At 51.5% G+C, this 16,384-nt stretch overlaps 1 protein-coding gene across 10 annotated transcripts in view; it reads right to left on the reverse strand.

Moving 5' to 3' along the window:
- Positions 1-16,384, reverse strand: part of IQSEC2 (IQ motif and Sec7 domain ArfGEF 2) — an 81,711-nt gene that overhangs the window by 16,670 nt on the left and 48,657 nt on the right. For all 10 annotated transcript variants that reach the window (XM_061410194.1, XM_061410201.1, XM_061410193.1 and 7 more), the window contains 4 exons: positions 6,343-6,604; positions 5,086-5,487; positions 1,788-2,683; positions 302-463 (listed from right to left, as the gene is read on the reverse strand). In XM_061410194.1, the coding sequence (XP_061266178.1) occupies positions 302-463; positions 1,788-2,683; positions 5,086-5,487; positions 6,343-6,604 (1,722 nt within the window). The remainder of the gene's footprint in view (positions 1-301; positions 464-1,787; positions 2,684-5,085; positions 5,488-6,342; positions 6,605-16,384) is intronic.

A 16,384-nucleotide genomic window follows, 5' to 3' on the forward strand; every position in this document is an offset into this window, starting at 1 on the left:
TGAGGATAGAATGTTTGAAATGGAACCCATCTCAGAAAATCCAGGCAAGACACATGGTTGCTAAGGGTCTGTTCCATCAACCCACTGATATCAGGGATGGGAAAACTGAGGCTCAAAGCATGTCTTGCCTGGGGCCACCCAGAAGATGTTAGGACTAACACCAAGAGAGATCAGATCTCTTTAGGGCGGAGAGGTATGGGAGCAGGAAGGTCTATTCATCCTGTTTTGCAAAGTTTATCCCCCTCCTGCCCTCCTTTTCCAGGAACCCCTGGCCTAGTCTGTCCCAGCCTGGGGTCCTCACTCCAACACGTCTCTGTTGAACTGCTTCTGCCGGTTCCCTAGGAATTCCCCTATCATCTGCCGGCTCAGGCCTTTCCGTTCCAGGATGAAGTGAGCCACTCCCACCGGCGTGTCTGACAGGAAGCCCCGCTCAATCAGATACTGGATACCCTTCTCTGGCTTCCTGCAGAAAGAGGGGAGAAAGATGAGATGACAATCCTCCTGGAACTCTGCCCCCGCCCTATATCTTGAACTAATTTTGGGCCCAACCATGGTCTCAGGGAGCCAAGAAGGTCCACTCCCTTCTGTGGTCCACTCACTTCATGGTACACTTAAGAAAACTGAGGCCCAAGGGAAAGAAGCCACTTTCCCATTTCACAGAGCTTCAGAAATTCCAAGGTATCTTCAACTCAACTTCCTCCTTCACTGGAGCCACATTCCAGTTGAAAGAAAATTAAGATCTGATGAGAGCCTGTTCTGTGCCAGGAGCTTTGATATTCTCCATAGGCACTGAGGAGTCCTGGGAGAAGGCCTGAGCTCCAGGTTAAGTCCTTCTCTTCGAGTCACAGACCCTCGGAGTAGGAAAGTAGTAAAAAGATTACTTTTTCCACATCCCACTCAGGAGGCACCACCAAGCCTCTGAGTGTTTCTATAGATCAGTTGCTCCCTACTTTCCATATCTGGGTCTGAGCTATCCCATATTCAGAATCCCAGAGCCTTAGGGCCTCATGAGGCTAGAATTTGGGAGACTTTGGTGCCACAGATGGAGTCTCAGATCCATTACTTACCATGCATGAATTGGAACAATTCCCTTTAGTTCTCCAAGCCTCAGTTCCTTCTCTATAAAATAGGGACACAACTACCCACTTTGCTGAGTTATCATGAGAACTAAATACAGATGGCCATGTCTATAAAGATGTAAGGCATTTGTTTTCTAATCAAATGTCACACTCGTATTCCACTGCTAAGCACCTGGCACAAGACCAGGTACCTAGAAAGAACTCAGTCCTGGTCACTGACTAGTCCAGCACAGCACCCTGCCCCCAACACCTCAAACATCCATAGACTGCTAGTTAGTTGGTAGAAACACTGAAGCCCAAGGAAGGGACACACCTTGCTCAGGGCTACCCAGTGAGTCTGGCCCAAGTCTCCTGTTTCTGAGAGCAGGGTTCTTCATATACAACATCGGCTAGCCTAACCAAAAAGGGAAGGTGGGAGACCCAAGGTTCAGAAGCCATTCTATAGAGAGAGAACTAGGGCCAGAGAGGAAAGCATCTCACCCAAGACGACACAGTCAGAAGCAGAACCAGGACCACAACTGCCTCTCATGGGTGTGGGGGCAACTTTCCATTCTTGTCACCCTATTGCCCATTGTATTCCCTGAACAGCTAGAGAGAAACACCATCCACAAAGTGGAAGGATGGCGGCAGCAGGATCACCGCCTCCAGGAGTCCAAGTGCCTGCAGCAGGGTCGGTAGGGGCGACAAGGTGGGAATGGGAACACGTACTTATTGAACAAGTTGAGGCCAATTCGGTAGTGCCGCCTCTGCACCACATCGTTGTTGAAGGCTGGCGAGTCCCAGCTGTGCCTGGTCTCCCGCTGGTAGGTCTGCTTGCACAGGCCGGTGGCTGGAGGCTCCCTCAGGCTGTCCCGCGAAGAGGAGCCAGAGCTGCAGTTGATGGTCTCGTTGGAATTGCTGGAGCTCTCAAGGCTCTCGTTATCTCCACCATCAGAGTTCTCGCCTGCTGCCTCGCACTTCCCCAACCTCCGACCCCCAGCCACACCACTGGGCCCAGTGCCACTGTTGGGGGCTGGTGGTAGGGGCCCTGGCGGGGCTGGGGCTGGGCCCTCCGGGGCTGGGTAGTGGCGGTGTGGGATTGGGGCCCTGCCTGGTGGCCCCTTGTGCTTCAGGGTCCCATGGGGGCTGCAGCCATCAGCCTCATACACGAGCTGACGGTGGACAGAGCCGCGATCTGAGCGGTCACTCAGGTCCACGGAGCTGTCACTGGGAGGTTCAATGGTAAGCAGGGGCAGGTGGGCAGCCCGCAGCCGGAAATCCCGACATTCCAAGCACCCAGGACCCCTGCGAGTGCCTTCCTCACGGCTACCATCTTCCCGGGACCCTGCTGGCACTGGTGGAGGAACTGGAGGGAGAGGGGCTGGTGCCCAGAACTCAGGTCTGCCCTGGGCAGGAGGCTCTGTGCTAGGCAGTCGTTCAGGGGATGGTGGGGGAACTGGGTCATCCAAGTAGAGGGGAAGGTCACTGAAGGATGTGGCCGAGCTGTCTTCTTGCTGTTCCTTTGACTCTCGCTTCTCCAGCTGGGCTGACCCTGGTTCCTCAGACATGGGCCCCGATGGGTGGCAGTTCAAGGCCTCGTCAATGGATTCAGCCAGAGACTTTACCTGAGGTGGAGGGGAAGGGGGAGGAGGGGAAAGGAGAAAAAGGAGAGAAAGATGAAGGACAGTGGGATGGTGAAAGGGTGGGAATGAGGGAGGGAGGGAAGGAAAAAGTGGGGGGATCTTCCTGGTGCGGCAGCCAGAAAAGTACTTCCCCTCCCCTACCTCCCAAGATTCTCTGCAGGACATAACTCCCAGGGAGCCATTGTGAGCTCACAGGAGCTGGAACTTATGCCCACAAGTTCCATTCTCAGACATCCCAATACCTTCTTCATGTCCATATAGACCCAAGCCAAATGCCGCCTCCTCACTAATCCCAAGCCACATTCCTGCCTCTGCCTTCCCTTAGGGTAAACCAAAATCCCAGCTGCCTCTGGGCTCCTGGAGCCCTCTGTCTGGTTCTCTCTTAGGAAATCCATGATATTTAGCCTTGAGAATCTGGACCAAAGCTGGCCTCATTCTGGTATCTAGCTTCCCAACTGGTCCCTAATGATCCCTGCCTCCTGCTATTCACACCCTCATATACCATAGTGTCCCAGGGTTGGTCTGTGGGACCGGCAGCATCTGGCAAATGTGATGGGATGTCACTTCTGAGATTAGGTTAGGAAAGACTGCAGCTTCTATCCTGAGTACTCTCACTCGCTTGTGCTCCCTCTCTCAGATCCTTCACTCTGGGGGAAGCCACACCGTGAGCAGTCCTATAGAGAGGCCCATGTGGTAAGGCCCTGAATCCTCCTGCCAACAGCCAAATGAGTGAGCTTGGAAGCAGACCCATCAGCCCTGGATAAGCCTTTAGAGACTACAGTCCCACCCTATAACTTGATCACAGCCTCATGAGAGACGCTATGCGAGAGCCACCAGTCAAGCCACCCCAAGATTCCTGGCCCTCAGAAACTATATGGGATAATAACTGTTTGTTGTTTAAGCTCAGTCTTTACATTCAGTTTTAAGCTACTAAATTTTGGGATCATTTGATATGCAGCAATAGATACTTCCCCATTAGACTTGAATAGCACTGAGAGGTGGGCCCAGGCCTGGTTCCTCAGTCTCCCCACCAGACTATGAGGCCAGTACTTGAGGGATGGGTCCAGGCTGGGTTTCTCTCTTTTTAGCTCAGCTTGACACACTGATTGACACAGAAGAGATGGTCAATGAAATGTGTCATATGAATGCATAAATGAGTGATTTAGATCTTCCCTTTAACACTTCTTTCCTGTCTTCTACCTGCCTCCTCTCCCAACCCCATCACTAACTCCAGGGAAGCATGACCAAGCTTAGGGCAGGGCCAGATCACAGAGGTTAGAGCAGAATGATTTCTTCTCTTATACACTTTCATTCATTGATTCAACAATTTTTACCAAATATCTTTTTGGTTTTAGGAAGGAAACTAACATGTACTTAGCAAATGCCATATACTAGGTGCTTTCAGATATATTACCGAGTTGAACTCAACCTTCCAAACAGCTCTAAAAAATGGTTTTATCTTCATGTTATTGATCATGTTTCAGTGGAGTTAAACAGTTTGCCCATGGTCACATAGCTGGGAAATGGCAGAACTGGGATTTGCACCTGATCAGCTGTGCTGACACACTCCAAGCCTAGAATGATCTCCCACCACTATCACTGCCGCTTACATCCCCACCCTTCCCTGCTTTTCCTGATGCAATGCTTATGCAAGCAACACCCTTCTGACTATCTCTAACTTGCTAACTCTTCACTGCCTGCTGAGGCCCAGTTCCAGTGCTGTTTTCTCAAAAAAGCCTGCTCTCATCCTCCCAGAAGAAAATTTCCTCTCCCTCCTCTGGGTTCCCACAGCACTATATGGGATCTCTTCTCAGGGCTCTGAGTGCACTCTTTTAGGAAACAGTCCTGTGCACATGTGCCTGCTATTTCCTGCTCGCTTGGGAAGATCCTTGAGAAAAAGAATCCTGGCCAATTCATCTGTCTCCCCCACAGTGCCCAGCACAGAGCCTGGTCCATGATCGTATGGTATAAGGGAAAGCTTTGGAACCAGACAGAGCTGAGTCCTGATCCAATTTGGAAAAGTCACTTCACCTCTCAGGGTTGTGGAGCCTCAGTTTCCTCCTCTGTAAAACCAGGATAGCACCCCCAGTCTCGAAGGCCATTATGAGGCATATAGAGGACCTGATATAAAGTAGGAGCTGTTAGTTAGGCCTTAATCTTATAGTGGCTCATGTTCCAGAGTGAGAACTTGCATGTTTGAACAATATAATTTTTCTCTTGCCAATCCTTTCTCATTACCCTCACAGTCCCTACTCAGATGCTAGCTATTTGTTGTTATCAAAACAACAACTTGTTGGGCAACTTCCTTGAAGTACAGGGAAAAGGTTGTAGTAGTAGCCAGAGCGTGGAGATGGAGAGAAAAGGCCCTTTTCAGGGATGCTTACCTGTTTGGAGAAGGAGTCCTCAAGCTCCGTGATGTCGTTAGAAAACTCTCCAGATGTGGTGACGGAGCTTCCCCCACCATCGATGCCCCCTCCGCAGGAGCCGCCATATGGGAGCCCCCGTTCAAGCCGGTGGCTCCGGGCCCCAGCCATGGCACCCTCGTCCAGCGAGGCAGGCTTGCCCTCGAAGTACGCGGGGTTCTGTGCCTTCTCATATTCTTCAAAGGAGAACTGCATCCGCATGTTGGAAAGGATGATGCGGCGGGACATGCGACTCTCTGAAGCTGAGCTGCGGAGCCGCTCAAAGTTCTTGTTCATGCGGTACTGGCGGAAGGCCGTCTGGATGGTCCTGGCGGCCCTGCGGCTCAGGAAGGAGCCCCCATACTTCCTCTCCAGCATTTCCACCTGGCAGGGGAAGGTGGAGGGGAACAAAGTCAGAAACTTACGACAGCCTCCTCATCTCCCTGGGCCTCAGGCATACCACCTACCGAGTCATAGCTAACTGCTTACAGCTGCCTGGATGCACCAGGCTGGGGTCTGGGTGGTGTTCTTACTTTATTATCAGATAGCACATGTCACACGGGACTGAATTGTGGTTTTCTTTCTTTCTTTTTTTTTATTTACAAAAAGTAGATGTTCACTATTTAAAGAGAAAAGAAACAGAGAAGCTAAAACAGGAAAGAAAGGAAGACATCAATTGAAGGCAAGAAGGAGAAAGAACAGGGAGAAAGAGAGAGGAAGGAAGGGAAAAAAGGGAAGGAGGGAAGGAAGGGAGGAAGGAAAGAAAGTTGCTTCACCTAAATTCCCAACACCTAGGCATAATCACAATTACATTTTGGGATATATCCTTCCAGTTTTTTTACTTCTGTACATAGTATTTTGTGCCCCCCTTTTGGCTAAACAATATCTTGTGTGATACATGTGATATACTGGAAAACAGTGTTCTGAATTTGTCAACTTACATGTGTGCTTCTCCCCTTACACTGAGATTATTGAGGACTTGGTCTTTTATCTACACATCTCCAGTGTCCAGCATGGAGCTCACTAAATGTTTGCTGAGTGAATACAAGACTCAGTGGATGGATGGTGAATGGGTCAGTGAGGTCCCAGTCAGGTGAAGGGTTCCTCTTCCATTCCAGTCTCACCATCCCTCCCTGGACACCACCTTCGAGCACCATATTCCAATCTCTTCCCTGGTCCTCTCACCCCCCCCCATCCCCACCGGCACCCCCACCCGCGACCAGAGCATTTCTTGGGTACCTTCTTGTCCTGCAGGTCCGTGGAGAGTTCATAGCTGTCAGACAGGGCCTTTGAGCGCTTTATCTCCTCCTCCTCCTGCTTCCTCAGGGCAACACTGGCTGGCTGGAGGCGCGCCCGCTGAGCCCAGGGAAGGCCCACCCCAGCAGGGGGGCCCCCCATGTGGCTGCTGGTGGGGGGAAGCTGGCTCAGCCGGTAGGGGGGTTGGCTCCCAGGACTATCAACCGCTGTGCTCAGGTCACTGCCTGGGGCATCACCCTCCACACTGTGGGGATGAGATAAGATGAGCCAGGATGTGGGAACAGGAGACAGGCCTGCTGGGCCAGACTGAGAGTGGGTGGACCAGATCCCTTCCCACAGCACCATCCTCCCCAGCCTCCTCACAGATACAGAGACCCCAATACTTAAAGGCTAGAGGACAGCCCTACCCCCAAAGTTGTCTTCTTATTCCCCTCACAGTCCTATCCCTTCCCCTTCAGCCCTGTCCCCTCCCCTTCAGCCCTGTCCCCTTACAGCTCCATCCTCGAATGCCCTCTCCCCCCTCACAGACCCCCACCCCTTCACAGCTCCATCCTTTCAGACTCCTTTCCCTCCAGCCAGGTCTTCTCACTGTCTTGTCCCAAGTCCTACTCTACCCTTACAGCCTGGTCCCTTCATGGCCAGGTCCCCTCACAGCTTTATCCTCAGACCCGTTTCCTTCCACTCCTACCCCTCAAGTTCCTTTTTCTAATCATCTTAGCCCCTAACAGCTCTGTCTCCAAATCCCTCCTCCCCTGAGGGACCAGTTCCCTTATATCCCCACCCCCTCAGACCTCTTCCCCTCCCAGCGCGAGCCCAGCACCATCCCAGATCAGCTCTGTCCCTAGACCTGAGCCTACTCCTATACCCTGCACACGCAGGCTCTCCCCTGCTCACCCAGCCCTGCCCCCGACAGCCCCACCTCTGCCCCCAGAGGCCTGGGCTCCAGGCCTGGCCAGTTCTCAGTGTTCCCTGGCTGCCAGGCCGAGGGCTCAGTGACAGCGGGAGGCGCCTCCCACCAGCATTCTCACAGGTAAAGAGCTGCCCTGCGGGGCAACTTCCTTTTTCTCCTCATGGCCTCCTCTGCTCAGCTCGGGGGAAGGGAACAAGGGCGAAGAGTGGTAGGAGCGGGGCACTGGGTCTTGCCCGCCCTGGTTACCCAGAGCTGTTGTTCTGCCAGACCTGCTCCCATGGTGCCATGGCAACCAGGCTGCCAGGGAACTCAGGTGGCGACAGAGCCCAGCGCCCTGAGCCCAAGCAGGACGGTGAGAAGCCACAGAGATGGGAACAATGGAGGGGGTTTGGGAGGGGGGACAGGCAAGGGGAGGCATGGAGGGGGTTGTGGGGGGAATGGGTATGGCTGAGGCCCAGAGAGTGATCTGGTTTGGGCAGGCACTGGAGCTCTTGACCAATGAAAGGGTTAAGGGGCCACTCCCTGGCCCCTACCTGACAGAGGGCAGGGCACAGGACCAGAATGGGGGGCAAGCTGGGATGGGTGTAGGGAGGCTCCCAGCCATTTCAGGAGTTTGAGCTACAATGGTCTTGCCAGCCTGACAGATGAACACTTTGGGCTGGGGGCTTAGGGGCTGGGGGCAGTGGGATACAAAGTTGGTGCTGGCTCAGCGCTAATGAGGGCTCCTGCCCTCTGCTCATCCCCGACCCTCCCAACTGTTAATCTTCAACACTGTCAGGAGCAAGGTGGAAACAGACTGAACGGCTGCCCTGAACCCCAAAATGCTCTCTCCTCCTGGGCCTCTGGGGCCTGTGAAGTCCCCCTTCAGGGGTCAGACCCAGCCCAGTGCCCCCCAAGCATCTAAGATGCACCTCTCTCCCCCTCAGGACTGCAGGATCCCACCCCCCAGCCTCTCCCCTCTCAGCACATGCCTCCCAGTTTTGATCAACTTTGTTCACAAACCATCCTTGGTTCCCACTTGCATTCCTCCAATTTAAAAGAGAGAGAGAGAGAGAGAGAGAGAGAGAGAGAGATAACCCAAGTCCTTGTTGTGGCATTTGAGGCTTCTCCAAGACTAATGTAGCTAATGTTTTGTTGTTGTTCCGTTGCTCAGTTGTGTCCAACTGTTTGCGATCCCATGGACTGCAGCACGCCAGGCTTCCCTGTCCTTCACTATCTCCCAGACTTTGCTCAAACTCATTTTCATTGAGTCGGTGATGCCATCCAACCATCTCATCCTCTGTTGTTTAGTAAGGCACTATTCTTGTGCTTAGTCACTCAGTCATGTCTGACTCTTTGCAATGCTATGGACTGTAGCCCACCAGGCTCCTCTCTCCATGGGATTCTCCAGGCAAGTATACTGGAGTGGGTTGCCATTTCCTCCTCCATGAGATCTTCCCCAGCCAAGGATGGAACCCAGGTCTCCCACATTGCAGGCAAATTCTTTACCGTCTAAGCCACCAAGGCTACTATTCTTACTGCTTCACATTTAATAACTTGCTTACTCTTCAAAACAACCCTATGAGGTAGGTATTATTAATCATCTTCATTTTACACATAAAGAAACTGAGGCCCAGAAAGGTTAATAACATATCTATGGTCACACAGCTATTAATGATAGAGCCAGGATTCAAATCCAGGCAGTCTGACTCCAGAGTTCACACTCTTAAACATTAAGCCACACTGCAGAGTTGGCTACCAGCCCCCCACCCCATCCACTCTTCCCTCCAACCTTGCTCAAATCCTGTTTCTCCCCAATACTCCCATTGTCCTTTCCACCTTCCCAACTGCTCATACAGTACTTTCCACCTGGAATGCTGTCCCTATCATCTTCTGCCATCTGCAATCTGAGAACCCCCACACACACCTTAGTTCCATCAAAAGTCAGGTCATATGCCACCACTAAGAAGCCCTCCTGAAGCCCGCCTCCAGCCAGAAATGATGGCTGATCCTGTTCAGGGCTCCCACACACAGCACATGGCTGTCCTTCTTTTTATGTAGCAGGTTAGCTTTGGCAAAGCATGACAGCTATTTGTGTTCCTGACTCCCAGAATCCCAGCACAGGAAGAGAGTTTGGTAATCTCCCTGCTAGGACACAGCACAAGGCCTGGAACAGAGTAGATGCTCAGCAAAAGCTTCTGGAGGGAGGAAGTCAGTGAATGAGCTCTGGTGGCTGGGCTAATAAATCCTCTCACCTGAACTCTGACCTCAACTCGTCTCCTCTTCCCAATCCATTCTCCATTCTGTGGCTAGTGAGAGCTTTCCAAAGTAGAAATCTGACCATGTTGCTCCCCCACTAAAACCCTTCCATGGCTTCTCATAACTCATTCAATAAATGACAATTGAGCCCTTTCTACAGGCCAGGAACAGTGCTAGGTGCTGGAAAGATAATCATGAGCAAGACGTGTGAGTTTTGTTCCCTCAGGGAGGTGACATTCTAGTGGGAGAAGAAGACTATAAATATATACTATCATTTCAGGCAGGGAGAAGTGCTAGGAAGGAAAATACAGCAGGGCGATAAAAGGTGCTGTTTTAAATGTGGTAGTCAGAGAAGGGCTTTTTGAATAAATGGCATATAATCAGAGAAGTGAGGGAGCGAGCTGTGTGGTTATCTGAGGCAAGAGCAGTCCAGAGGGTAGAGCCAGTGCAAAGGCCCTGAGGTAGAACTGTGCCTGGCATGTTTGAGGAACAGCCAGAAGGCTGGTGTAGCTAGGGCAGAGTCAACAAGGGGAAATGAGATCAGAGAGGCAATGGGAGCCAAACTGTGAAGGGCACTGAACCCACGATAAAGACATTGGTGTTTGCTATGATTGTGATGAGCAGAGAAGGGACATGATCTAACTTATGTTTTATAGGAATCATCATCCATAAGATAACCTCTAGCTTCCTCACCTCACCATAACCTCACCTTCCTCCTTCCTCACCATAACCATAGGTGGTTCTCCTGACCAGACCTCTGCCTCATATACCCTCTGACCTTTTACCCCAACCTGGCGACCTCCTGCTCACTCTTTAACATTTAGCTAAGGTGTGACCTTCCATGTCTTCCTGAGCCCTTCATGCAGGATGGCTTACAGGCCCCTCTTCTGTGCTGCCATAGGGCCCTATAGTCAATTCTATCCCTAGAGCAAGGGCATTAATTGGCTCATTGTGTGGGTGTGTGCTTGAAAGTGAAAAGTGAAAGTGAAGTCGCTCAGTCGGGTCCAACTCTTTGCAACCCCATGGACTGTAGCCTATCAGGCTCTTCCATCCATGGGATTTTCCAGGCAAGAATGCTGGAGCGGATTGCCATTTCCTTCTCCAGGGGATCTTCCCGACCCAGGAATCGAACCCAGGTCTCCCGCACGCGGGCAGACACTTTACCGTCTGAGCCACCAGGGAAGCTTGTGTGGGTGTGTGCTTAGTCGTATCCAACTCTTTGCAACCCCATGGGCTGTAGCCCACCAGGCTCCTCTGTCCATGGGATTTCCCAAGCAAGAATACTGGGGAGGGTTGCCATGCCCTCCTTCAGGGGATCTTCCTGACCCATGGATCAAACCTGCATCTCTTTTGTCTTCTGCATTGGCAGGTGGGTTCTTTACCACTAGTGCCACCTGGGAAGCCCCTTGAAGGCTTACAATTTACTGAGGCAGGCACCAGTAGCCCTATTTTATAGAGGAGAACACTGAGGCAAGAGGCCACGTAAACTTGCTCGAGGTCATACAGGATGCAAATCCAGAGCCCAGGCTGCCTTCTCACGACATCTTGTTGCCTCTCCCTACTTCAGGCCCCACGCTGCCCCTGGCTTTCAACTCAGTGGCAGTTCTCCCCTCGAGAGCTCTCTCTTCTGCTTTGGTTGCAAAGGTAATAGTGACAGGGAGGTCAGGCTGTCAACACAGCCTCCTAAAAAGGACAGAGATTGAAGGCATCATACACATTGCTGAAGGAGTGGGACCTGGGGACGTGGGATCCCTCAACTCAGAACCCCCAGAACACCAAGGAACATGCTAATAATGTGGAAAAATCTCTCTTACACAGACTCATATTCTCTCTCTGTGTCTCTCACTCACACACACACATGCACACACACGCACACACACATACACACACAGAACATGTGCAGTAACAAGCTGAGTGGACATAGGTTTAGGTCCTGATGGCCATCCACCCGCTGTGTGAGCCTGGGTGTGTCTCTTTATCTCTATGCACCTCAGTTTCTCATCTTCGTGGAGCTCAAAATGCTATTCCCTCTTTGGATTCCTGGACTTCAGAAAGGCCCTGGGAGACCTACCTCTCCCCAGACTCCTCCCAGCCAGGAGCAGGAGCAAAGAAAAGACACACACACACATATACTTGTGCATTACACAAACAACCACAGTATAAAGCTGCAAGTTCTAAGGGCTGGGGAACGAAGGGAATGCTGGGGGAGCTCAGGAGAAATTTTTCTTGCTGGGGAGGGGGCCAGGGGCTAAGCAGAATAAAAATAAACTCTCACTTACAATGCACCTTCCCTGTGTCAGGCATTTTCTGCATGTATTTTAACTGCATGGCAAATGGGAAAGAAGAATTAGGATTTCGATTTTGCAGGTGAGGAGAAGGCTCTGAGGAGGAAATTCAGGCCAAAGGTCTCAGGACTAGCAAGTGGCAGAACAGGAATTAAAAGCCCAGAGCCTGTGCTAGTTCCCCTGCTGCCTTGAAGGCTTCCTGGGGTGGGTGGAGTGGGGGAGCTATAGAATAGGGCCTTGCCTAGGAGGAGTTGGTAGAGATGAGGCGTGAAGGACCCTGGGAGCCAAGGCACTATGATGGGGAGAAGCAGGGCGGGATGGGCTGTAGGGATTCAGGGCTGTAGGGTCAGGGGCACTGACCCACTCCGGCTGCTGCCCCTAATGGGAGGTCTCTCTCCCTCCTTCCCTTTATTGGCACTGCCCAGAGCCAGGCAGCCAGCAGGGGATGGAATCAGGATGCAGTTGCCATGGAAATGAATGGGGGCTGTTGCTATGGATACCATAAGATGAGGGTAAGAGGAAGCTAGGGATGCTGAGGACTATCCCCATGACAACTTGGGCTGAAGTGGGGGACCGGAAGTTAGAGACAAGAAAACAAGATAAGGAGGTCAGCACACCTAGATGAGGAAAGAAGCACTGGGCTCTAGAGGAAGACTGGGCAAGGAGACCAGACCCAGCAGGGGCTGGGGGCAGAGGGGCGGAGGGACTGCAGTCACCTCCCTCTCCCCTGACAGCTTTTCAGCAAGCTGTTTCTGCTGCCCAATCCCAGCGCCATGGAGACTCCAAACTTGAGGCCAGCCCGGCTTGGTACAGGGACTTGCAGGGAAGGGTGAAGCCATCTCAAGGGCTCATTGGGTACCCAGCAGACAATGTAGGCTTGGGAGCACAGAGATCAGGTTTGAATCTCAGCTCTGCTTCCTTTGCAGCCCTAAAAATAATAGCTGTCATTTACTAAGGACCTACTTTTAGCTAGGCCCAGCAACTCTGCAAGGTCTGGGTTGTTTCCCTTGAAGGGGATAATACAGATGAAGAAACTGAGATGCAGAGAGATGAAGTCATTTGCCCAAAGTCTCTATGTTCAGCAGTGCAGGAGCCAGGAGTCAAATCATCACTCATGCCTGTACCTACCAGCCCAGCACCGAGCAGCCCCTCTGGAGCCATTCTCCAGCTCCCTGTGCCTTCACACAGTGGCACACAGAGGGCCAGACAGTGAGTAAATATTTGTGGAGTGTTTGAATGAGAAAGTGACCAGGAGAAAGCAGGAAAGACTGAGGTTAAATGGAAGAAGTGCCTGCCTTTGACAGCAATGACTCACTGGTTTGCCTGGCCAAGGGTAGAAGATGCTCAGAACCGAGAGATCCCAATTAAGGCTCACATAGTCAAAGTGACTTGCTCAGGGTCACGCAGGATGAGAACCCCAATTCCCTATCTTCTAGGCCAGCGTCCCACTTGCAGCTTTTTAGCTGAATCCGTCTAGTCCCCACCCCACCCCCAGCCCCTTGAAGCTCCTAGATGTTGGTGACAGCAGGCCCCTTGCACTTCCCAGGCTACAGCGAGCTGATCCATAGTGCCATGCCTGTGCCCAGTCCTTAGCTTCTTCTGCCCATGTGTCCTCCCTCTCTCCTCCACCTGCAACCTTCGCTGATCTGGCTGAGCTCATCTCATCTTGTGGCACCACGAGTAGGCCAGCCCCCCTGGGAAGTTGGTTCTGACTCACTCCCACTCCCCACAAACCCTGACAGGATCAGATTCCATCCCTTTATGTTTTGTGCACACTCATGTCACAGGCCGTCCTTGTCACTGGCTAACTTGAGATTCTCTGTTGAAGTGTTCATTGCCTACACTGCTCCTGTTTCCCATGGGCGGTGGCCTGGTGTGATTTACTGCTGTGGACCCTCCCTATGCCCAGGCCAGTGCCCCGCAGCTACCTTGGTCCCCTAAGACCAGAGCTGGCAGCCATGTGTGTGTGACCATCTAGCTTGACAACTGCCACCCTAAAAGCCACAGCCCCACATGCTCAAAAGCCACTGACACATATTCTTATGATTATCTCCACCTGGGACACACAGAGAGTCTGCAGGCACAGAAATTTACCACCTCACACAATCAACCTCACACACTCAGAATCCCTCACACCCAGCCTCATACAATCACATTCCCTCAGATACACAACAGTGTACAACCTCTCATTCTTCTCGCACCTGCTGGCCTCATGCATACATGTGCACAGGCACACACTTTTCCCTTACAACTGATAGAAACCTTCCCCATTCCCATACCATAGGCCCTCACCCACTTCAGTTGCCTACACAGGAGTCTGCTGCTACTGCTGCTAAGTCACTTCAGTCGTGTCCGACTCTGTGCGACCCCATAGACTGCAGCCCACCAGGCTCCCCCGTCCCTGGGATTCTCCAGGCAAGAACACTGGAGTGGGTTGCCATTTCCTTCTCCAATGCATGAAAGTGAAAAGTGAAAGGAAAGTCGCTCAGTTGCATCCGACTCTTCACGACCCCATGGACTGCAGCCTACGAGGCTCCTCTGTCCATGGGATTTTCCAGGCAAGAGTATTGGAGTGGGGTGCCATTGCCTTCTCCGACACAGGAGTCTACACCCCCATGTCTCCCATGATAGCCATCTGATCTTCAGTTGAGCCCCTGTGGCCCTCAACTTTCATCTCCAATCAAATGAAGGGTAAAATGGTCTCTCCCTCCACAGCCAAAGGTCACCTAGACTCACACACCCAGCTTGAACAGAGCAGTCTACATACCATTCCCCAGTACAGCCCTGGAGCTCTCCACCAGGTTTTGGTCCGTGCTGCACCTGACTCTCTAATGCCTCCTCACCTCTCAAACCATCTATTCAAACCCTTCCCAGCCTTCCATTCTTGCCCCTCTTCCTCCAGCAATCCTTGGACACCACCACCCCCAAATGATCCTGACATCTTCCTCCTCTTTGGGCCAGGAACATATTTTGCTCATTACTGAAGCCATATCTGCTCAATCACTTCTGCCCTTCAGGAAAGTACCCTGCCTACTTTCCCAAAGGAATTTTCATCTCCCCTGAGAGATGGAGAACTTAAGGAGAACACAGTCACTGTCTTACTTTCGGTCTCTCATGGTATTTAGCTTGAAGCCTTGCACACAGTAGGTATATGAGCAATGTCTTCTGGAAGAGTAAATAAAGGAGAGAGGAAGAGAGAGGGAGGGACAGAAGGAGAGGAGAAATAAATGAGAATTTGAATGAGTGAGTGAGGAGCTGAGTGCCTAAGTCAGTTAAGCAATGAGTGAAGAGTGAGGCAAGCCTCTGGAAAACTACCGGAGCATGTGAAGGGTATGTTGAAGGGAGGAGGGAAAGAAAGGAGAGGAGAGACTCTCACCTGGGCCTTAATCAAAACAGGAGCCACCAATCACTGTGCAGTTGCCAACCATGCATTAGACCCTATGCTGAGCTCCTTGTGTTTCTTCTTGCTAATCTTCATGACAACCCACAGAGGTAGATCTATTCTCACTATACTCAGGAAGAAAATGAAGCTCAAGGAGAAGAAAATATTTGCCCAAGGTTATACAGAGAGTAAGTGGCAGAACCATAAGGTAAACTCAGATTTGTCTAATGCAAAAAAAAAAAAAAGCAAGGCTCAGAAAGGGAAAGCAGGGGCAATGAGCCCACTTGGGAGTCCCCTGGCTCTGCTCCTAACACAGACTCATCACGGAAGGTGTAGGTCCTACAGCTCACAGACGACACCTTCTGCCTTCCTGCCAACAGCCTCTGGGGATTCTTAGAACCAGCCTCTGGCAGGTGCAGGAAATATTTAGGGTCATTGCATCTGGAGGCAGCGGCTTTCCCTCAGACTCCAAGATCCCTAAAGCTGTAAAATTGGAACCTTGAAAGTACAAAATCAAGGACTCGTAACATCACAGAATGTTAAAAGCATACCATCAGAATTTTTTAAATGGTAGAATCATGAAATCTTAAAAACCACCATATTGCAGAATCCTCAAATCACAGCATCATAGAAATAGAAACACATGGAATGTGTCACTGAATTATCCTCTCTTGAATTCATGTAATCATAGTTTCTTAAAATTGTGCCATCTCAGATTCACAGAATGTCAGAGCTGGAGGAGCCCTTGGAGATCCTCTGGTCCAACTCTCCCTCCTCCTTTTACACATGGGGAAACTGGGTAGCAGAGAGGCCAAGCCACGTGTCCCAAGTTGACCAGCTCATGCCACCTCAGGCTGAAGAAGGCTCTAGGCTTGCCCATGACGAGAGCGCCGCACCATTCATTCATTTATTGAGTGCCTTCTGGGTGTTGACAATACCAGGAATCAAACCCTACTCTCTTTCCCAGCCCCTGTTCCCAGCCATGGATAGGAAAGAGGGTAAGGCCCTGGTGGAGATGGGGAGAGGGAAGTGGGTAGGGTGGAATATACATCAGACAGAGAGAAGAGATCAGCTTTTATTGATGGAAATTCTTTTGTACACAGCGACACGCACTCTGAAAGGCCTTTTCCTCCTGATCATATTTACAGAGCACTATGGGAGCGGCAGGGGGCACAGGATGAGGCCGTCAAGCAGAAGAGATGGCAGCAA

Source organism: Bos javanicus, chromosome X (genome assembly GCF_032452875.1).
Source record: "Bos javanicus breed banteng chromosome X, ARS-OSU_banteng_1.0, whole genome shotgun sequence".
Taxonomy (NCBI): Eukaryota; Metazoa; Chordata; class Mammalia; order Artiodactyla; family Bovidae; genus Bos; species Bos javanicus.